At 53.8% G+C, this 23,046-nt stretch overlaps 1 protein-coding gene across 5 annotated transcripts in view; it reads left to right on the top strand.

Moving 5' to 3' along the window:
• The first annotated feature begins 4,380 nt into the window (after positions 1-4,380).
• The window catches only part of ZNF362 (zinc finger protein 362), a 37,740-nt gene continuing 19,074 nt past the window's right edge, over positions 4,381-23,046 (top strand). Inside the window, exons 1-2 of one of the 5 annotated variants that reach the window (XM_032640521.1) lie at positions 4,381-4,679; positions 17,631-17,756. In XM_032640521.1, coding sequence (XP_032496412.1) covers positions 17,719-17,756 — 38 coding nt within the window. In that variant the 5' untranslated portion in view covers positions 4,381-4,679; positions 17,631-17,718. Of the gene's footprint in view, positions 4,680-17,630; positions 17,757-18,940; positions 22,581-23,046 lie in introns of those variants that run through there. The other 4 variants (XM_032640529.1, XM_032640514.1, XM_032640538.1 and 1 more) reach the window with 4 other exon arrangements.

Genomic DNA, 23,046 nt, shown 5'->3' on the forward strand with positions numbered 1-23,046 from the left:
ATTACTTATTCGTTTGGTTATATGTTAAATTCTGTCTCCTGGAACAGACGGTGGGAGAGCTCACTAAGGTCCACTTCTCTTTGCCTTCCAGAGGAACACTGCTTCCCAGCCTCCCTTGCAGTTGGGCAGGACCATGTGACTAGTGTTGGCCAATGGATGGAGAGCCTCTAGCCTCTCTTCTCCTGCCATGGTAACTGAGAAAGCCACATGTTCCAGTGGGTGTAGCTTCAAGATGGTAGGGACTCCTCAGCCTAGGTCTCCAAGTGACTAGAGCAGAGGACCCAGGATAAACATGTAGCACACAGGAGAAATAAACAACTCGTGTTACGTCACTGAGGTTTTGTGATATGTCATTGGAGTTCTTTGTTACTGCAGCATGGTCTGGTTTATCCTAACTAGTGCACTAACAGGGCAGGGCCTGGGTCTTGTTCACTGCCTCTCCAGAGTCTGGACCCTAGTGGCAACATAGAAGTAGGTGCTTTGTAAATACTTGTTGAATGAGTGAAAATGTAGAACATGTAAGACATGGTTTCTTCCTCAAAGCATTTACTCTAACCCAAGAGACAGATACTCATATACACAACAGTTAGAATATAATCCGGGGCTAAATTGTAAAAATTAAAGAAGAAGGAGGGCAGTTAACTGCATTAACAGCAGTTAATGGGTTGGAGTGGTCACGGAGGGCTTCCTGGAGGAGAATAAGGAGGATTTGAAGAACTGGAGAGGGTAAGAGTGGGTTGCTGTTCACCCGATCGTTTGTCCATCCATTCAGCAAACATTTATTCTAATGCAACATGATAAGTACTTTGCCAGCAGTGTGGCCAGAGGACTATGGTGCTCTTGGAAACCAGAGGAAAGTGCCTCTCCCCACACAGAGGACCTTGAATAGCCTCACAGAGGAGGTGATGTTTGAGCTGAACTTTGATAAGTAGGTGTTCACTAGAGAGATAAAAGACGGGTGGAAAAGAACTGAGGATCCCAGGCAGAGGGGACAGCATGAGCAGAGGCCTGGAGGCACGAAGGTGCACAGTGTGTTCAGGGAAGGGGCAATGTCCAGCGTGCTTGGATTTGGGGTAGAGGGGTCTGGATGGCAGTGGCAAAGAGATGAGTTCAATTTCTTCACCTCTGGCTTCTTGCATCTCAGCCCACACCAATTCCATTCAGACCATATTAAAAGTCTCTTAGATGCTCCCAAAAGACTTTTTAGAGAACAGTTAAGACCTGAAGGATGAGTTAAAAGTGACCAGGAAAGGTGGGATGAAAGGACAAGGAAGCGTATTCCAGGCAGAGGGAACAGCATGTGCCTTGGAAGGTAAAGAGCCATGCCTGAGACAGCAGCTCACTTAGTCTGACAGAAGCATAGCTTTCCAGGTGGTTAGACAGGTGGCTGGTGAGGCAGGGACAGATCATGTTACCCTCCCCCATAAATCCCTTATAAAGATTCCAGCTCAGCAGCAGTCAAAGCCTTCAGGATTCTGTCTCCCATCTCCCTCTCCACCCTAAACTCCAGTGCCTTTGCATGTGCTATTCTAAGTACTTAGAATTGCAATGATGATGGTAATAATAACATAATAACACTCGTTGGGCCATTAAAATGTGTTAGGTGCTATGTCAAGCTCTATTTCATTGAACAACAATGATATCAACAATCACATGGGTTGGTGAATTTTTTAAGTATTTTTTTTCCTATTAGACTTTATTATTATTATTATTATTTTGCTGTATGCGGGCCTCTCACCGTTGTGGCCTCTCCCGTGTGGAGCACAGGGTCCGGACGCGCAGGCTCAGCGGCCATGGCTCACAGGCCTAGCCACTCTGCGGCATGTGGGATCTTCCCAGACCGGGGCACTAACCTGTGTCCCCTGCATCAGCAGGCAGACTCCCAACCACTGTGCCACCAGGGAAGCCCCTAGACTTTATTATTTATTTATTTATTTTAAAAAAAATTTATCTTTTTAAATGTATTTATTTATTGGCTGCATCAGGTCTTAGTTGCAGCACGAGGGATCTTTCGTTGCAGCACGGGCTTCTCTCTAGTTGTGGTGTGGGCTTAGTTGCCTCGTGGCCTGTGGGATCTTATTTCCCCAACCAGGGATCGAACTGGCGTCCCCTGAATTGCAAGATGGATTCTTAACCACTGGACCACTAGGGAAGTCCCTAGACTTTATTTTTTAGAACAGTTTTAGGTTTATAAAAAAATTGAGAAGATATTACAGAGTTCCCATATGTTCCCCCACCCTCCCATTCAGTTTTCCCTATTAGTAACATGTTAGTATGTTATATTTTTTTAATTTGTTGCAATTATTGATGAAAACTTTTATTGATTTATTACTGTTAACTAAAGTCCATTGTTTATTAAGATTTCCTTAGTTTTTAGCCTAACATCTTTCTTCTGTTCTGGGATCCTGTCTGAGATACCACATTACATTTAGTTGTTATGTCTCTTTAGGCTTCTCTGGGCTGTGACAGTTTCTCAGACTTTCCCAGTTTTTGATGACCATGACAGTTCTGAGGGGTCCTAGTTAGGTATTTTTTTCGGACGCCCTCCTGTTCTATTTGGCCTGATGTTTTTCTCATGCCAAGACTGAAATTATAGGCTATCGGGAGGAAGACCAGAGAGGTAAAGTGTCATTTTCATCACATACTGTCAAACGTACATACTGTCAATGTGACTTGTGACTGTTGATGTTGGCGTTGGTCACCCGGCTGAGGTAGCTGGTGTCAGGTTTCTCTGCTGTGAAGTTACTCCTCTTTCCCTCCTTTTTCATACTGCACACTTTGGAAGGAAGTCACTCTATGCAGCCCACCCCCAAAGAGCGGAGGGTTATGCTCCACCTCCTTGGCTATCTGCAGAAATTATTTCAAATTCTTCTGCATGAGACATTTGTCTCCTCTCCCATTTATTAATTTATCATTTCACTGAACTTCTCAACAATGGGTTGCTATTTTACCACCCCCATTTTCCTGGAAACTGGAAACCCCTCCCTTCTTCCCAACCCGGCTCACCCCAGAACTAATTTCTGAAGAGCTTCTCCACCTCCCTGAGGGAAAAAAAAAATGGCCTCCTCTGTGTCATCTACATCCTCTTCCCCTTTATAATTCCACCTAATTCCCACTACACATATGTATTGTGCTCTGCTCGGTGCCAGGCACTGTGCTTAGGGCTTGAACACAAATGGTACACGTGGGCGCTGTCCTCCAGTTGATCAGCCTTGACATCCTGTGCTAGACTGGAATCTCCAGGAGGGCAGGGATTTTGTCCAACTTGCTCATGGCTGTGTTTCCAGCCAACCAGCACAGCGTCTGATAGGAGGTCCTTAATCACTATTTAACGAATTGGGAAATGCTTCCCAGAGGAAGGCAAACACTGGCAGGTGATTGCTTATGTGTGTGTCCTTCCCCGGGGGACTGGGTGCTTCCTGAGGGCAGGGCCAGCCTTGATTCATCGTGGCCCAGACGCCAGCTGGCAGTTGAGTGAGTGTCACAGGAGGTCTGAGCCCGGTGAAAGGACCCAGGGACTGGCCGCCTCCTCAGGTAGAAGTGAAGTTTGAAAGCTGACACAGCCCGGGAGGCCGAATCCGGAGGACTTGGTGACTGATTGGCTGGGGAGGGTGAAGCGGGAGGAGGAGTCACACACAGATGGCTCTGAGGTCTGGAGCTGGGGGACAGCCGGTGCCACCTCTGAGAGACTCGTTGAGGACAGCCACTGACAACCTCCGGCGGCCCCACCCTTTGGGGGCTCGGGCCTAGGGCCAGGGAGCGCCGGAGCTTACTGAGGGAGGGGGTGGCCTGGCCTGTACAAACTTCTCCCCCTCCCCCCATCCCCGTGTCCTCGACTTAAAAACAAAAATCTCAGCCTGGATTTTGAGCACGATCGTTGGTTATCAGGTGTGGGAGCCCATCCTGGGGGTCCCCTCCTGCCTGCCGTCTGCGAGGGAGACCCCCAGGCACGGCCTGGCCCCGCGCGGGCTCGGCCTGGTCGGGGCCGCGGCCCGCCAGGCCCAGGTCCCCAGTCCGCCGTCGCCGGGGAGGGGGCCTGGGCGGGACAATGGCCGCGGCAGCCGGGGCCCCGGGAGCCCCCGTGCTGGGGAAGGGGCTGGCCTAGGGCCGGGCGCCGGTGCCCTCCCCGCGCTGCTCGGGCGGGCGGAGGGGGGCGAGGAGTTCCTTTGTGGCTCTGCCTCCGGCGCGGCGCGGGCGGGGGGCGCCGCGCAACTTTGAGAGGCGGCAGCGGCGGCGGCGGCGAGCGCTAGACGAGGCCCCGGGGCCCAAGCGGGGCCCCCAGCGCGCGGCCCGCCCCCCGCCCGGCCACCTCCCCTCCCGCGCCGTCGCCCGCGCCCGGCGCTGCCCACTCGCGGGAGCCCCCGGGGCCGGACGGGCTGCGCAGCCGGAGAGGCGGGGGCCCGACGCGGCCCCCCCCGGAGCCGGGCGCCTGGCGCGGGGGCTCGCCGAGCGCACGGGGGGCCGCGCGGCGCTGCAGACCCAGCCTCCCGCCGCCGCCGCCGCCGCCGCCTCGGCGCTTGCAGAACCCAGAAGTGAACAGCAGGCGACCCGGAAGGTTTGCGCGCGGCTCCGCACCGAGCCGGAGCCGGAGCCCGGAGCCGGAGCCCCAGCCCGGCCCTACTCGGGCCGCCGGGCGCGGGGCTGCGGCCGCGTCCCGGAGCCGCCGCCAGCACAGCCAGGTCCGTGCGGGCCCGGAGCGCGGGGAGCGGGCCCGGCGGCGGCGGGCGCCCGCCCGCGGGAAAGTTGCGCCGAGTTGCGGGCGGGGGGCCGGCCGCGCGGGCCGGGGCGCTCAGAGGGCCCAGGGCCGCCTGCACCTCGGGCCCGGCCCGGAGCGGCGGCGGTAGCGGCGCGCGGGGTAGGAAGTGTCTCCGGCGGTGTGTCTGGTCTGCTCTCCGAGTGTGCGTGTGCGTGTGTGTGTGTGTGTGTGTGTGTGTGCGCGCGTGTGTGTTTTCTTAAGCCGGGCTATTCAAACCTGCTGCAATTCTCCGGTAAACAATGATTCATGGGGCTTAATGCAAATAAACGGATTGCAAACGACGCGGTTCGCGCACTTTGCAGCCGGCCGGGTGGAGCGGCCAGTGCCGGATTTCTCCCTTTTTTTGCAGATCTGCAGAATATGGCGTCCCTGTCCTGTTTTAAAAATAAGCCAGGCTGCCATTTTTGTTTTTCTTTTGTCTGAAAATTTTAATAAAACTGTCTGAGAATGTGGGAGAGGCGGCTGGAAGCAGAGGGGGCACCCGAAGGGTTGGCTTTTTTCCTTTTCTTTGGCGAGAGCCGCGAGCCTTTCGGGGAGGTGAGACACAATGCAATTGCACTTTAAAGAGAAAAAAAAAAAAAGAAAAGGAAGCCGCTGGGCGATTTTGGGGGGAGGGTTGGGAATTTAAAGTTAACTCCGAAAGTTTTCTCTCTTTTTTTAGTTTTTTTTTTTTTTTTTTCTTTTGGAAGGCGGTGAAATGCCGCGAAAGGATCTCGGGGCTCATTTCTCCCCCCAGCCAGCTGCCTCTGCGGGATTTTTGGGAAAAAGTTAACTGCCGATTTCCCCAGAGCTGCGGGGGGGATTTGGAGGATTGGGGACGGGGGTTTCGGGGGACTAGGAAATGTCTTTTGGAAGAGGCCGCGTAAAACGGCATTGTAAGGAACTATATTCTCAGATTTGGAGGAGAGGGTTGGCAATAGGGGCTCTGAGTGGGCCCTGGGTTTCCAACTAAGACCCTCGGCATGAGGAAGTAATCCTGCTCTCCCCCACCCAGCCCTGGAGCAGTGTGGCACCCTCAGAGCTCTGAGCTGGGGTGGGGTGGGCCTGTCTCCCTCATGGGTGGCCGGGGCCCCATTGTAGGCGGAAATCCTGCCCTGGGTGCTGCGGTAGCTCCCTGAGCCCTTGGGCAAGTGTGCTCGGCAGTTGGAGAGCCCCTTCCCCGACCTGGTGGGCCTCCTGGCCCTGGTAGGTGGCTTCTGGTGGTAAATGCCCCCAGGTGGTTGGCTCTTGGCTGGGTGCAGGCCGGCAGCCCCAGTGGGACCTGTCTGAGGGGAGGGGCCAGGAGAGGTTGTCCGGTGGTGGTCGTCTGAGCCTCTTCCCTGGGGTGTGCTCTTACCCCCTCTGCCGCCCCTGCCCTGCCCTGGAGGCTCCCTGTTGGAGGCAGTTTGGACTTGGGTGAAGTTCCTGAAGTATTTCTCTGGACAGGTCAGGGCTTGCTGGCTTTGAGGCTACAGAAGTGTTCTGAAGGCCAGGCCCACGAGGTCTGGGGTGGCTGGCGCTGTCCAAGTCACCTGGGCAGCCTTGGTTGGGTGTGGTCTTTCCCTTTTGGGAGAGTTTGTCTGTCCTGGGAGGACCCTAAGCCTGTCTAACCCCTTCCCCAAGGTCTCCTGGAGGGGAGACCCCTCCAGTCCCTCCTGGTCTGTGACTCCACAGGGCAGGGTGAGCTCACTTCGGGCAGAGCCAGGGGTTGAAGCCTGGGGCTTAGGGATTCAGGGCTGCAGAACTTGGCATGTCTGAGCCAGAGGGTACTAAGCCAGGCATTTTTCTGATGGAGAAACTGAAGTCTAGAGAGGGGAAGAGATTTTCCCAAAGTCACATTGCCAGTTAGATGGAGAGCTGAGACAGGGACTCAGATTTCAGGTTTTTACATCTGGGCTCTCTCCACCGTTCTCTGTTGGGGGTCTGAGCCCTGGAAGAGTCATTTTGGACAGAACTAGACTGGAATGGGACAGCATGTCCACCTTCACTCCTACGCCTGCCCACCGCTGTCATAATCCTGCCTGAGTGAAGGGAACTTCACAGTTCGCACTGTGTAGTGCATGATTGTTGTCACATCAGGTTCTCCCAGAAACTCAGGTGAAACTGTCAAGGTGGGGGATACTTAACCCCATTTTAAAATTTAGGAAACTGAGGCTTGGAGAGGTTAAGCAGTGATAGAGGAGGGCTTAAACTCAAGCTTCCGGACTCCTTGTCCAGGGAGCCTTTTCCTGGGTGGACTTTGGTACTTGTGGACAGGTGTCTTTCCCAACTTCTAGTTTTCGATCTTTCAAATTCTTCTGCTTACCCCAGTGACTGTGTAAAAAATCTAGAAGCCCACCCCTTAAAGAATGTCAGAGCTGAAAAGGCCCTGAGAGGTCATCTCTGCTCAGAGAGGGGCAGCCACGGGCTTGAAGTCACCCAGCAGTTTGGGTCCCAGCTAGGAGCAGAGCCTGTCTCCTGTCTCCTTTTGTCTGTGAGACACTCAGAGGGAGAGTGAAGCACTCTACCTCCCACCAGATTCCACTACTTGCTGGTGGTTATGGTGATGGGGCCACGGGCACTATAATGGCCAGCACCTGGCAGAGGCATGGCTTTGTCCCGGGGGCTGAGGAATAGGCTGTTTGTCCGGGGGATGGGGGCAAGATGACCGCTGGTGTGTGGGTGAGGTGTGGACTGGGTCTGAAGCTAGCCTGGGCCCAGCCCTTCCCTGGGCAGACACTTCCCTGCCTCTGTAAAGTGAGAGTCCTTCCTTCCTTCCTTCTCCATCCATTAGTTCATTCATTAGTTTGCTAGATTATTCTTTTATGCTTTCATTGTACATTCATTAGTTTATTGGTTAGTCATTTCAGTAGTCATCCATCTGCCCTCCCATCCATCCATCCATCCATCCATCCATCCATACGTTCATCTGTCCAGCCAGCCAGTCCCTAGCTTACCTGCCCGGGTTGGACAGCCATGTGAAATACAAGGACAGTCCTTCAGGGCTCCAAAGCTAACAGGGTGCAGAAAGCACTAGCTAGGGCAGTATCCATGGGTGCCTACATGAGTCCTCAGGGAAGGTCTCTTGGAGAAGCAGGGGCTTGAAAATACCACTACCATGATGGTGACTCTGGGTCCTGGGACCAAGATCCATTTGTCTTTACAGTTTGTACAGTGTGGTGTATGGCTCCTGTGACTCTGGGCACATTTTTCCCCTCTCTGAGCCTCGATTTCTTGATCTTTAAAATGGGGTAATCTTTATGACTCTCTCATGGCTTGTTGGGCACGAACACAAGAGTGTGTGTGATGTCTCCCCGCCGTGGCCAGGCATGTAGTAGGAGCTCAGTGTACACCGACTGAATTAGAAGGATTGTTGATTACCACCTCAGGCCCTACCTTGATTTTGAAAACCATTGTGCTGGTTTCAGAATGAGCCCAATGATCATGATCTGGGGACCCTGAAAGCCTTGTTTAGCCTTGTCATTCCCCTGCTGAAACTCTTTTAATATTTCCTAGGCATTTTGAAGAACAAGAATCCAAAGTCCTTTAGGGGCCTACAAGGCCCTTTATGGTGTGGGCCCGCCCACCCCTCCACCTCAGCTCCCCCTCTGCCCCCCAGTCTCACCACTTCCAGCCACACCAGCTTCTTTCTGCACCTCGAATTTACAAAGCCTGTTGGCAGGGCCTTTGCACATCCACCCCCGACCTGGAATGCCTGCACGGCTGGCACCTTTTTGTTTTACAGGTTTCGGCTCAGCTGGGGCTTCCCTGGCCACCTGCTCTGTGATAGCTTCCCACTGTCACTCTCGGTCACATCAGCCCTTGCAGCTCTCATCAGTATCCGAAACTTCCTCATGTATTTGTTTATTTGCACTCCTTGCCTGTCCGTACAGGTGGCACATGCTTAAACCCCATGCAGGCGAGTGGGCAGGTGGGTCCAGGACGGGGTGGCTGTGGCTTAGGTGGACGTGAGGAGATGCCGGGGAGCCCAGGTGTGGCTGCAGCCCTGGCTGCGGGGCAGCCCCTGGGAGATGAAGTGACACCAAGCTCTGCCCTCTCCTCCCCTGGGAGGCTCCGGGCTGTTGCCAGGAAATAATGAGATGATTAAATCATGGGATCTAAGAAGCCTAGTCTCTTTCAATCTCAGAACCTTAGCATCTAAGAAGCTTTCTGCCTCAGAACCTTTGACACTGGAGTCTGTGCTTGATCCAATCTGGGACTTAGACCCTTTACAAAGAGCTCTCACTGCCTTACTCATTTAGTGGCCCAGAGTGCTTACACTGTGCCAGGCCGTGTTCCAAAAGGCTTTATAAATGTTGACATATTTAATCCTCATTGTTATTACCCCCATTTTACAGCCAGGGAAATGGAGGCACAGATTAGGGAACTTGCCCAAGTTCACAGAGCTCAACAGGCACATCGTGCGATTTGAACCCAGCACTCTGGGACTCTGCCTTAGAATCCCACAGCTGGTGAGGGGAAGCCCAGCCTCACCTGATCCCTGCACAGAGCGGGAACTCCCTTCCCACATCCTTGACAAGAGGGCGTCTGATCTCCGCTAGAGTGGCAGGGAGTTCCCTCCTCACCAGGCCCCCTAGCCTCCCTTTGTCAGACAGTTGTCATTGCTGGAAAGGTCTTCTTTACACAGTGTGAAGTGCTGCACCTCCCCCTGTGAATAACACTTGGGAAGTGATGTTAGTGTTACGGTTTCCCAGTGCTTTTGACCTTATAGTTTCATGACTTCAGTAGCTTCTCTCTCCCCACTGGGTTGTGAGCTCCCTGAGGGCAGGCCTCCTTGGTGCCCGGTGTTGAATGTGTGACCGGGCACTGAGCGTACATGCATCCCGAGCTCCTCCTGTCTCTGTAGCACCGTGCTAGGCCCTTGTCCAGGGTATTGGAAAGGCTTGGTGTACTGGGGGAAAGAGGACAGTTATCTTTCCATGTAGCTGCATGTATACCCAATTCGTGGGGAACCATTTGAGGTCTAAAGTCACACACTAATTGAGGAGAGGTGGACCTCACAGATTATCCAGCCAAACCTCATTCTGTCCATTGGGGAAACTACAGTGGGAAAGGAGAGGAGTAGGCCTTGTCTACACATCCCGACGCTTTGCCTGGTGGGCTTTCCTCTCAGGTGCCAACAGGCTGCCGCAATATGTGCCTTGGGGTTCAAAGGCAAAGACAGCCCTGGTTGGGGAGCTGCTCCCTCTGTTGCATCGGCCTCCTCGTCTTCACAATGGAGGTAACACTCCTCGAGGTGCAGGGCTGCAGAGGGCCCAGCGCCCCACCTGGACTTGGGTGGGATTGAGAGGTGGGTGGAGTGGAAGTGGGTTGGGGGCTGTGGGTTTGGCTTCGTGGAACCAGGGCTGGCGCCAGGCTTTGGAGGCTGGTAGGATTCGGGGACGGGGCGGAGTGGTGTGTTGAATGGATAAGGTGTGTGGGGAAGGCCAAGGGATTTGGCTCTGGGGCCCAAAGCGTCCTCCCTTGTCCCTGCGTCATCTGTGTGGCAGGATATCCTTGGGGGGCGGTCCCTACCATTTGGGTCCTTCTCTGAGCTTTGGGCAAAGGCTTCATGTTCCTTGACGGGACAGTTTAGCCATTTCAGGTTCTGGGGTTCAATGGGAGGACACCTGGCTGAGACGGGCACACCCCCCCCAGACACACTCAAATACACACACTTGCACATATTCATACTATCAGCCATTCCGCTTCCACCTTTGACCCTGTTCCCCCCGCCCCACTTTTGCCAATTCGAGGTGCTCCCCTGCTATTTCAGAAACACCACCAGAGGTGCCCCAAACTGGGCCTATAGGAGCCAGGAGTTCAGGAGACAAGTCCACACACGTGATACACACACGTCACACAGAAGCACGTTTATGCACTCCTGCCACCCACAGCTTACACACATGTTCATATACCCGTGGGCACCTGCCAGGAAACAACACGCAGCTGCCTGCCTGCCCCTCGTGTACTCCCACACTCTTGTACACGCCATATTTATCACCCGCACACAGGCATACTCATGCACACGTGTGTTTTTACACGGAGGTGCCTCTTACACCAGCCTCACGTTCTGGCCTTGCACACGGTGCCTCCTGCACACCCGTGCAGCTGTGTGTGCCCACACCCTGCCCAGATCTGCTAGCAGCCTGCCTGGACCTCCCACCTTCACCCGGCAGGACTTCTTGAGCATTTACCATATACCAGGGCCCATGCTCCATGCTGGGGACAGAGGTGGGGAAAACTCATACCGTTCCTGCCCTGGTCGGGGAGACATTAGACAAACACAAATGATGCTATGATTACAGACTCTGGTAACTGCTGGAAAGGAACCACTTTCCTATGAGGAGGAAAGTGGTGCTTTTAGATTTACTGTAACCAGTGACGATAATCTTGTGTGGGGGGGAGAGGGGCTTCTGGGAGGAAGTGATAGCTGAACTGGCTTGAAGTTTTCCAGGTGAGGGCTTTCCAGGCAGAGGGAACAGCTGGAGCAAAGGCCCCGAGGTGGGAAACCAAGGAACATGGAGAAGGCGGTAGCCCTGCGACCTGGGGGAGGTGGGCCTGGCCTGCCAGGGCCTGTAGTAGGTCTTCCCTGGCCTCGACCCCGACCCACATGTCCACCTCAGGCCCTCTCCATCCCTCTCTCTGACCAGCCCAACCTTCCCTTTGCTGCCTTGTCCTGCTCAGGGCCCACTCTACCTGCTGGCCTCCACCCGGGGCCTGAGCCCTGTCTGCCCTGCCCCACAGGCTGCCCACCCCAGGGGTCCTGAGATACAGCATGAGGACAGGCTCTGACCACCTTCTGGGGGTTCCCGGCCTGGGACCCCTAGGACCTGTCTAGAAAGCTCCTGGGGGCCAGGCCACAGCTGGGGTTCAGCAGCTGGCTCTCTTGCTTTGCGTAATCCCCGACTTGGCTCTCCAGTGGTCTGCCAGGCATCCCCTGTGGGGTCTGAAGGGCTCCCCGAGCTGCTGCATCCACTGCCCCGCAGCCCAGGTGATGTCTCTGGTTGGTCACATTTCCATGTGGGTCTTTGAAATGTTGGGAAAGTCTTCCGAGTGCCTCGGAGAACCTAATGACAAAACAGCAATGACCAACACTGAATCCTTACTGTGTACCAGGCACTGTTCTAAAGACTTGTTACGTATTTACTTACCAAATCCTCACAAAGACACTGAGGCCATACCTTTATCGTCCCAGTTTGGTAACAGTCTCTGGGACTTTGACCCAGGTTGTCTTGTTCCAGAATCTTTACTTTTAACCCGTCAGTGGCCACATCGCCCCTCAGAGGGTCCAAGAATCCAGGCTGTGATTTAGTTGAATCTCTTTGTTTTATAGAGGAAGGAACAAAGGCCCAGAGAGGAAATGGACTTGTGAAAGGTCACACAGTGAGCAGATGGCAGAGGCATCCAACTCCTTCTGCCCTCACCAGCCGCACAACCTTGGGCAGGTTACATCTTCTCTGAGCCTCATTCCTGACCCCAAGCAAGGGAGATATTGCCCTGGAAGCCATCAGGGTGGGACCTTTGGGGGATGTGAGGACCGCAATCGAGAAGGGACACGGGTGGGGGCTTTTGGGCCCCCTGGATGTGTGCTTGGTAATAAGTCATTGAGCTGCTCATTTTTGTTCCAGGCATCTTTCTGAATGTGTGTTATATTTCGAAATGTTCACAGCATCCACCTCACAGGGTCGTCGTTAGGAGCCTGAGTGAGAAATACTTGTAAGGCACCTAATAGTGCCTGATATGGAAGAAGTGCTCAGTGATTTATTATTATTGTCATTTCACCCTGGCAGGAGTTCCCTGTGGGGATGGGAGCTGGGGGACCCAAGGGGAAATGGAAGCAGAGAAAGGCATGTGTTCAAAGCCTGCAGAATGTCCTCTCAGCCCTGAGAAGGCGGTCATGGCCCGTTCCCTGGTGAGGGTCACCTCCCTGGGTGTCTCTGAGTGGCTGGTGGTAGGAGAGGGGAGAGGCAAGGAGGGGAAGGGACAACATCCCAGCTCCCATTGACCACGGTGCACACAGCAGCCCCCTCCCGCTCTGATTAGCTCCGTCATCACAATGAAAATGGCTCTTCGCAGCCCTGCAGGGCTGTGGAAAGCCAGCCTAATTGGATCCAGGACCCTCAGGAGCCTAGTTCCTCACAGGAAGTTCCCAGGAACAAGTTTCCGAGGCTGGCCTGGGTCCTGGGGGTGGGGTGGGGGGCAGAAGCTGGGACTCAGGGCTCTGGCTGTGTGGAGTTGGGGCCACATGGAGGGCAGAGGGGTCATGGGAGGAAAACTGAGCACATGGGGTCTCAAAGCGCTGGGAAGGTGGGAAACCTCAGCTTCCCTCTCCTAGACCATCTCCTGCTTGTCCCTTCCAGGCCATCCTTCTGGGCCCCTGATGACCTGTCTGTTGAAAACCTTGACCATGGCCTTTCCTGGCTCAGGGACCCCTGAACGTGGCCCCGCGTGGCCTTTCATCCAAGTGCCTTCTCCTGGAACTCTGGCCCTTTATGAACTGCCCCGGCAACTTTTCCCTCCTTCCCCTGTGAATTCCTGCACTGGGCCCACACCAGACCAAACACGAGTCCACATGCTTTCCTGCTTCGGGGCCTTTGCACGTGCATTTTTCCCCACCCGGCCTGCCCTTCCCTGGCATCTCTCTCTTGACATCTCCTCTTCCTGCCGTCAGTAAGTCCCACCTTCATGCAGTCTTTGTTCATCCCTCAATGGGATGAGCTTGTCTTCCCAGGAGCGCCCCGGCCCCTAGCTCAGCCATACCCCAGCAGTACCTTGTTGCCCCTCCCTGGGGCAGGGGGCATTTTTGAGAAAGCTTTTCTGTCCTAGGAAGCTAGCAGCTTTCCATGTCTTTGCACACATGCCCCTCTGCTCTCTCTCTACCCTCTTGCTCTCCTGGCAGACTTCCCCATCTTCAAGACCCGCATGGACAGACCCCCTCCTCCCATGGGTTCCCTCAGTGAACGTTATCTAGCAGCGAGAGTGCTAGGCTCTGGGGCTGCAGCAGTGGCCCTGTCCTTGAGGGTCATGGCTGGAGGCAGTGTTTAGAGGCGTGATACAGAGGTGGGGTAGGGGGAATGCAGGGGGCCACAGGGTCAGAGCTGAGACCTGAAGGAAGAGCCGGGTGAGCTGTGCCACTGAGTCTGGATATAGGGTTGTAACCAAGCCCTGACCTCACTGACACCTGGGGGATTGGACAGATAAGTTATCAGGCTATTCTAGGGTAGGGGGATGCGTGCTTAGGTTAATGGGAGCCCAGGAGGCTGTGGGAGCTCAGGGGAGAGGCTGCAAATGTAGCCAAGGATGGGGCTGGCGATCAGGAAGTTTTCCTCTAGGCAGTGACACCTCAGCTGACTTCTGATGGCCGATGGGCATCTGACAGGGTTCCAACTGGATGACGGTCCCCCACGTGGAAGGGCATAGCCTGTGCAAAGAAAGACACGGTGGCATGAGAGCAGCTTGTTTTGGGAACCTGCAGGTAGTTCAGTGAGGCTGGAGGGAGAGATGCATGTGGCCAGCAAGGCCTCCTTAGCAAAGGCCCTGGGCCACCCTGGGGAGTTTGAACTACACCCCAAAAGTTATGGCAACCCAATAGGGATTTTAAGCAGGAAAGTGAGTGAGTGGGCAGGCTTTCCTTTGTTTGGCTTTGGCTCCCCAAGTCCCCAGATAGGGGAGTCCCCCTGTGACTGCACTCCTGGCTGGGGTCTGGGGTAGGGCTCGAGGCTCACTGTGGGACTTTGAGCAAGCCCCTGACTCTCTCTGAGCCCCTGTCTCCTCCTGGGTAAACCTGCAGGGCCTGAGGCCAGGATCCTAGTGGGGCCATAGGCAGAGGCTGGGGTGTCTTTCTTGGCCAAAGCTGGCCGAACCTTTAGTTTTATTAAAAATATTCCTTAAAAGGTCATGTAGCCACGCTTCAGAAAAGTCGGAGAATAGGGAAATGAAATAAACCAAAACCCACCCCCATTTCTGTCCCCACCCCGAGCCCGAAACACACCACTGCTGGCATTTTGGTGTTTCCTTCCTGTCTTTTCCCTCAGCACCCGGTTTTTAGATAGATGTCATTGCTCTATCTATACAAATAATTTTAAACTCTTCCCTTCCCCCCCAACTAATGTTGTATCATGAGTGTTTCCTAAATGACTGCAGGGTGGTTTTAATCTCTCTTTTTAATGGATGTGGTGTCAGGGTGGAAAACATGGGCTCCGGAGCCCGACTTTCTGAGTTCAAATCGTATACACACTGCTTGACTTTGGGCAAATTACCTAATTTCTCTGTGCCTCAGTTCCTTGTAAGGTTGATATGAATGTTAAATGAGTCATTGCAATGCCAGTAAACATTGGCTATTATCAACGACTGTAGACTATCACTGTGTAACATGATTTACAGAGCCATCCCCCTGTTGTTTAAAATTTTGGCTGTTCCAGGTTTTTGCTACTGTAAAAAAACCACTGAAGCAAACAGCTTTGTGCATAAAACTTTGTCTATATTTGGGGTATTTCCTAGGGACGGATGACCAAGAATAGGATCACTAGGCCAGGAAGTCTGAAAATTTTTACAGAGCTCATGCAACGTTATTGCCAGATTGTTTTCGGAAATGTTTGTTCCAGTTTACACTCCCAGAAATGATGCATGGGAGTGCCATTTCACCATACCCTCACCAGCATTGAGTATTATCATTTTCTTATTGGGAAGAAAATGGGAAGCAGAACCATTTTCTGTGTTTATTAGCTGTTAACAACTTTTTTGGTCTGCTAGTCTCTACAGCACACAGCCTCTTCTCAGATCAATTAAGAAGATAGGGCTTAGATACAGAAAATAGGGAAGAATATAACACAGGGGACAACATAGTGCCAGAGTGGCGGGAGGGGACTCAGAGGGGGGGAGGGGACTTTCCTCTATCTAGGCCATGACACTTTCAGTTCCTTCTACCTAGACTATTCATTCATTCAAACACTTACCAGGTACTTTTTGGCTTAAAGGTAAATGACTCAGCCTTGATTGTGCCCTGACAGACAGCATGGACGAGAAAACAGGCAGAAAATGGACTGCCAAGGGTCTGATGATGAACATGCAGGGCACAAAGGGAGCAGAGAGGAGAGGCACCCAACATAGCCTACCAGTCCTGGAAGGCTTCCAGGAGGAAGTGGCCTGTAAACTGGGGCCTGAGGAATAAGTTGTAGTTAACCAGTGAAATGGGGAGGGCAGAGGGTTCCAGGGAGAGGTGAGGAAGTGAGAAGGGAAGTGGAGCAGTGGGGGAGCGCTCGGTCTGGCTGGGCAGAGTGGAAGGCAGAAATAACCACTGAGGCCAAAGAGGTCGACAAGGGCCAGGCATGGAAGGCCTAAGGAATCCAGACCTTGTCTGGAGGGAAGGAGGGAGCCATCAAAGGTTTTCAGTAGGGGAATGTTGTGATCTGATTTGTATTTTAGAAATATCACAGTGACTGCAGTAGGTGAATGGAATGGGTTGTGTGGGTAGAGGTGAGGGACCCTGGGAGGAGGCTCTTGGAATAGCTGAGGCCAGAGCAGAAAGGGGCCCGGACCAGGGCAGGGAAGGTGTGGAGATAATCCCTATGGAACCCTGACCGGCTTCAAAGTGCCAGTGGAATTTCACCTCAGCCAGACAGCCCTTGCGGACATCTGCCATGACCCACCAGGTCATGTGTGCCTGGAGGATGGGTGGCATGCGACGGTCAGTTGAGTGCCCACCATCCCTGACCCTGATCCCCGCTGCTCCTCCCTGCCTCCAGACCCTCCATCTGTTACCCCCGCCCCCTTGGCTACCAACCACTTTCTCTTTTTTTAAGAATAAATTTATTGTTTTCATTATAAAAGCGACAACAACATTGCAGAGTATAGAGAAAGGAAGACAAAAAACCAGATCAGCCCCAGCCGCCTCCCCTAGCACTCCCAGCCTCCCTCTGGGCGTGGTTCCCTGCAGCTTTTTCTGACGCAGGTTTTTATTTTTGCCTCCTTGTAATCATAGTATCCGGACAGTTTTGGGTCCTGCTCTCTCCCATTTGCTTTGTTGGGAGCTAGTTCCCCTGTGGCCATGGGGTCTGGGCAGATCTCATTTTTTAATGTCTCTGGGCTGGCCTGGGGATGGGGTAGGTGGGACAAAAGTTGCTGTCCTGCAGCGGGCAAGGCTAATCACATTCCCCCTTGGGCTGTCCATTTTCTTTTGTGTCTGTTTGTCTAGGCCTGAACCTCCCCAGGTGGCAGGGCCTGGCACCTGGTGTGCCCCTTCCTCAGTGCCCCTGCCCCTTCTGCCCCTTTGTGGAGCTTGCTAGGTTGGCCTCTGAGGCCACCGTCCTGGGAAAGGGTGATGGATAGACCTGGTTTCCAATCCAGACTCAGTTCTGTGACCTCAGGCAAGTTACTTAACCTCTCTGGACCTCAGTTTCCTCATATGTATAATGGGTCTATTGCAACAATAAAATAATGGCTGTAAAATGCCCTGCTACCACCATTCCTGGCCTATTTTAGGTGTTCGGGAAAAGGTAGTCGGTATTATTGTGCTTTTTCATTCTACAAAGAGTTTCTGAAACCCCCTCGGACTAGATGCTGGAATGGCAGAGGTGAATGTGCACCACTTCTACCTGTGAAGACCTCACAGTCTGGTGGGGAAGTGACCCAGGGAAACGTGACCGCACCACGCTGTGATCAGCCCTGTCGTGCTTCACCAGATCTGGGTGGCATCCTAACTCCATCACTTGCTAGCTGTGTGACTTTGGGCAAGTTGGTCAACCTCTCTGAGCTGCAGTTTCCTCTTCTGTTAAATGTACATCTCACAGGGCCATGGGGAAAATTCAGTGACATGATGCGTGTAACATACTCAGCATAGTGCCTGGCAAGTAGTAGGTGCTGAAACCAATGGTAGCTGCCATTTATTATTATTATTGTTATTCCCATATACAAGGTGCTGTTGGGAACACAGAGGAAGTGACTGACTGGGGGTTCAGGGAAAGCTCCGTAGAAGAGGGAACACTTGAGCTGGGTCTTGAAGGATGAGTAGAAGTTCACCAAGTGGGAAAGGACACTCTAGGTAAGGAGCCTGTGATTCCAGGTTGAAATCTGTCAATGAGGGGTTTGTTCTTTGGGGGAATAAGGGAATTGTGTTCATCCCAACTTCCCCAAGTGCCCCTCACTGCCTCCTTCCGGGTCTGCCTGGGGGCTGTGTGCACTCACCCTCCTGTAATAGCATCCACCTGTGACTCTGTCCTGGTGGCTGTGGGGTCCTGCCCATGGGAGTTGCCATGTCCCCATCTGTCCATGTTTGGGACCACAGATCTGGCCTGTTGGAGTTTGGTGCTGTCTGTCTGCATGTTCCTGTGACTATGTCTGTCTGCGTCGGTGTCCAGAGGACCTCCTGGGCCACACCTTGGAGGGCAGCCTGCATGCTTCCTTGGCCTCCAGCTCTAACCAAATAGCCAGGTCTCCTTGGTCACCCTTTCCCCTGGCCCAGGGTAGCCCCCGCCTCTCATCTCCGTTCCATTCACTGGGGGCCTTCGACCAGTTCCCTCTCACTGCCTCCTCTCCTGGCTTCTCCAGGCCCGCCTACACTCAGCAGTCAGAGGGGCCTTTCTAAACCACAGATTCTGTCCCGTCACCTACTGCTTCAAGTCCAGACTCCAGGCCTCAGATTCTGGAACCACCTTTCTAGGTCTGACCCTGGCCGTTAGCTCGAGCCTCATGTCCTGTCTCCCGGTCTACACTGATCACTTTAGCTCGCCTCACGCACTGTGTTGCTTCTCACCCCTGGGCCTTCGTGCAGGCTGCTGCTTTTGCCAGGAATGCTCCCCACTCCTTCTTTGCCCGGCTAACTCCCACTCATCCTTTAAGACCTAAAGCACGTATCACCTCCGCTGGGAAGTCCTCCCTGATCCTTTCTTTCCATCCTGTGCTCTGGGCTGCTCATCCCTGTCTTGGGGGTCAAGAGCAAGTGACTTGCCCAAGATCACACAGCTGGTGTTTTGGAGCCAAGATTTGAACCTGGGTGCACTGGGCTCCAAATAAAGCAGGTTGTTCCGTGGTCCAGGTGAGGGGATAGTAGCTAGGACTTGTGAAGATGATGGAGTGGATTAGAGAGAGAGTTTGGAAATGGAATCCCGAAGACGTGGCTGCTGGTGTATCTGAGCTGGGAGGGGAGGGAGGGGACGTGCTGTGGATGAGTGTCCGTGGCAGGAGCATCTGGGCAGATGGCGATGCCCCGCTCAGAGGGGCTCGCTAGAGAAGTACATATCCTAGGGGAAGACCAAGTCCAGCTCAGGCCTGCTGCGTCTGAGCAGCCCATGAGTGGTCAGGGAGGTAACTGGAAGGTGGGCCTGGAGCTCCAGGGGGCAGCCTGGTCTGGGGGTGGAGACCGGGGGGTTGGCTGGTATTTAAAGTCCTAGAGTGGATGGGCCACCCAAGGACTGAGGCTAGTGGAAGAGAGGAGCTCCCGCCCACCCTGAGGAGCCCAGGCTGTGCGGGGTGGGAGCTGGGAAAGAGACTGAGAAGATGAGGAACCCAGGGCTCACGGCACACAGATCTTCTTAAAGGGCCCAGGTGGCCGGGAGGCCCTGAAGGACAGGACTGGAGGTAGCCCTTCGGCTTTGACTGCGTGGAGGTCCCTGGTGGCATGTGGCAGGCCTCACAGGCAAAAGTTCTTTTTTTGCAGAAGCTTGTGGGTCACGTGTCTGCTTCCTTCCTTAGCTCAGGGCTCCCAGAGGGCAGGGCTCTTCTCTTTGCCTTCGGTTCCCCAGCACCGGTCCCCCGTTTGGCCCAGAGGATGTATCCAGAACGAATGGATGGGCAGATGGGTGGGTGGGCGGCTCTAGGAGGTGTTTCATTCATTGACCCATCCAACCTTTTTCACCTTTTAGAGCAAGGAAAACAAAATGACACCTTGCTCGCCCTACTGCAAGGATCAGGGCTGTGAGTCTCGAGGCTCAAAGCACAGTCTTGGCTTCTGTCTGGGGCATGAAGCCCAGTCTGCATGGCCTCCCCAGCCTCCAGGGGATGGGGTAGGTGGGACACTTAGCCCAGCCAGCCTGGCTCCTCTGCCCTAGGCGCTGTCCTCAGGCTCCTCCCTCCAACCTCGGTCCTCCAAGCTTCAGGCTCCCTGGCTTGCACACTGCCTGATGCCTCCTCACCAGCAGCATTCAAGGCCCTGCTGGCTGGCCTCAGTCTCTCACCACTCTCCAGCTCTCTTTGGTGTCAGTGGGTGGCTGCCCACTGTCCCAAACCTGCCTTGTACTTTCATACCTCCATGTCTGCTCAAACTGTTGCCTCTGCCTGGATGCCCTTCTGCCTTGTCCATCTGTCCTAAACAGACACTGACCAGTCTCTCTCCTGCTTAAAATCTCTCCCTCAACACAAGGTCTGCGTGGCTTAGCCCGGCCCCGGTCACCCTGTCACGCGGGTCCCAGGGCTGCACAGGTGCACACCTACCTAGAAGGCTTGTTGGGGGGCTCACGTGAGATGCTCTTGATGCACACCTGGCAGTGTGCCTGACACAAGGGCTCAGCAGACGCTCCCCCCTGCCCCCACCTGCCTTCCCTGCGCTGACACAGGGTAGGTGTACACCAGTACCTGGGTCACTGAGCAAATCATTAAGTAACTTAAGCCCAGCCAGAGAAGGACACAGAGAAATGAAGCAGAGGCTGTGCGGATTAGATTACATGACCCAGGGCAGACCCTTCCCTTCTGTGTGCCTGCTTCCCCTACCAGGGTTAGGGGTGGTCCCTGGCTGACCAGGGGCCTGATAAGTGGCAGAGAGGATGCTCTATCCCGGCTATGGGACCCCGTACCTCCCTGACCAGGGTGGAGTTTGGGGAAGCCTTGACTTGGCATTGAACTGAAGGGGAGGAGAGGACAGCTGCCCCAGAACTGTCTGAGGAACAGTCGGGTACGGTGGGCAGAATCCTGGGCCAGGGCAGGAATGAAGCAGAGTGGCCTGTTTCAATCCCATTTTACAGATGAGGAAAACAGAGGCTCAGAGAGCCGATGCCCAACACTGCAGCACAGCGCTCCCTCCTGTTTCCCCATCTGTGTGGCCAGGAACAAGTGCTTCCCTCCTGGTGCCCTACCTTCTTCCTCTGTGAAATGGGGGTGAAGATTTTCCCTGCTTCCTGGGGCCCTGGTGAGAATGCTGCTGGATACTGAGGGCTTTGTACACTGTCAGCAGTGCTAGATAACTGTGTGGGACTGTCTTCAAAAGAATTCTGATTATTTATTTCTTCATTTATTCATTCTGTCACACAACTCATGTTGTTGATCACCTTCTGGGCCTGGGTGCCGGGGATGCCAAGCTGGACGAGACAGATGTATCCAATTCCCAGGCCTCTGAGGCAGCTCCCCAGCTTGTCTTCCCCTCAGCCCTGGAGCCTCCTCATCCTGGCTCTAGAGCTCAGACCCCTTCACGTTTTCCCCAGTGGACAACAGCAAGGGAGGGACAGGTCTGAGGCTGCTGGGTGGATGGGCAGTGGGTGCTGTGCCATCCTAAGACAGGACACATTCACAATCCTACAGTCAGCATGCTTTGTCGTTCCCCCTGAACAGCTAAGGGACTGGTGAGCTGGACTTTGGAGTCAGGCAGATTAGGGGAATCTCAGCTCTCTGCTTACTTGCTGTGTGACCTTGACCAAGTCACTCCACCTCTCTGAACTTCAGTTTCCTTAGTAGTAAAATGGGGATGATAAGCGTACCTGCCTCTTGGTGTCAGTATGCCTGGCACAAGGTGGGTACTTAGTAAATGGCAGCCTTCTCACTATTTTTATTGTGTTGAGGTCCTTCTTTGAAAGGAGAAGTTCCAGGGATCTGGAGCAGTCAGGGAGAACTCCAGGCAGGAAGTGCTTCTGGTATTGGGTTGTGAAGGATGGGCAGGGTTGGATGGGTGGAGAGAAGGGCAGCGTGGTCTCTGTGGGTGGCGGGAGAAGGAGGGCTTTTAGAGCTGCCCCAGCCACCCAGAGGAGGATACTCTTGAGTCCCAGCCTGGCTAGGCTTGGACCCCAAGCGGGCCCCCAGGCTGGGAGTGAGAGGCAAGGACTTTTGCATACAGGTATTGAGATGTCTGCATGTGGATATGTGTTCCACCAAGGACTGGGGTTTGCAAAGCAAGTTCCGCAGAGGAACTGGCTTGAGCAAATCTGATTTCTAGTCTTGACTCTGGCACCCTAGCCCTATGGTCTTGGACAGGTCTCTTTCCTTCTCTCCAGGCCTCAGTTTCTTCACCTATAAAATGGGATAATACCTCCTGTGCCTACTTCTCAAGTAAAGATCACAAGAGATAATTTATATAAAAGATCTTTCTTAAAGTGTTCTGATTAGGTTGTATCCTTATTGAAGGCTTTTTCCTGAAACCCTCTGCCTGCGATTCCAGTAGGGGCTTCTCCCACTTGTAGGGCCAGGAAAAAAGTTAAAGGCACTTCATTTCAGCCTTGCCTATCATAAGAAAGAGTTGCATTTAAGCAACCAATACCAGTAGGTATTTAGTTATAGTAATTTCTGTAAGAGAGAGATAAATAAGAGAAATTTGATAGGGAGCAAGACTTAATGGAATGCCTCTGTCCAGCGTGGTCCCTATAAGTCACTTCTTGACTTACTCTAGGGTCACAGGAAGACTTGAACCCTATGGAAGACAAAGATAGCTTTGAAGGCCCACCCTTCATACTGCCCTGGTTGAAAAGCCCTTTTAACTGCACAGGAACTTGCCAGAGGTGAGGGCCACCCGACGGATTTTCACATACTTCTACTGAAGAGCCCCAAACTGCCCTAGCCTCAGGCCTCCTCAACGCCCTCCTTAAGTACAGTGTTCCGTCCGACACATCCTTATAGGGAAAATGTTCGTTTCTGGCCATGCTTGTTTCTTGAGGATAACTTCCCAGAGGTACGGTTTCTTTGGTCAAAAGGCAATACTGTAATCATTTGGGTTCCCGTAAATCATCCTGCCAAATTGCCCTTCAGAAAGTCTGTATCTGATGACCCAAGTTGCCCGCTGTGTTTTAATGGGGCCAGGGGTCAGAGGGCAGGGATCAGGGAGGGGCAGTTGCCTCTGCTCTGTGGCTATTTACAAAGTTGCCCTAGGACCTCTCAGTTTGTCTCTGGACAGCAGGCTTCTGTGTGGAATCCATAGGGTTGGCTCTGCAGCCCAGGGCCCTTGGGGGGCGGGGGAATAGGGATTGGTTTGCGGGCATCACAGCGATGGGAGCTGGGTGGGATGGGGGGGCGGGCGGGGGGGGGGGGAGCTGGGAGTACTGTGTTTTGGATATGACCTTTGCTCTCTGGGGCCCACCGTGGGACACCTGAATTCCAGACTTTTCAGCCTGGAGATGTGGTTCTCTGGGCCTGGTAGG

Source organism: Phocoena sinus, chromosome 1, assembly GCF_008692025.1.
Source record: "Phocoena sinus isolate mPhoSin1 chromosome 1, mPhoSin1.pri, whole genome shotgun sequence".
NCBI lineage: Eukaryota > Metazoa > Chordata > Mammalia > Artiodactyla > Phocoenidae > Phocoena > Phocoena sinus.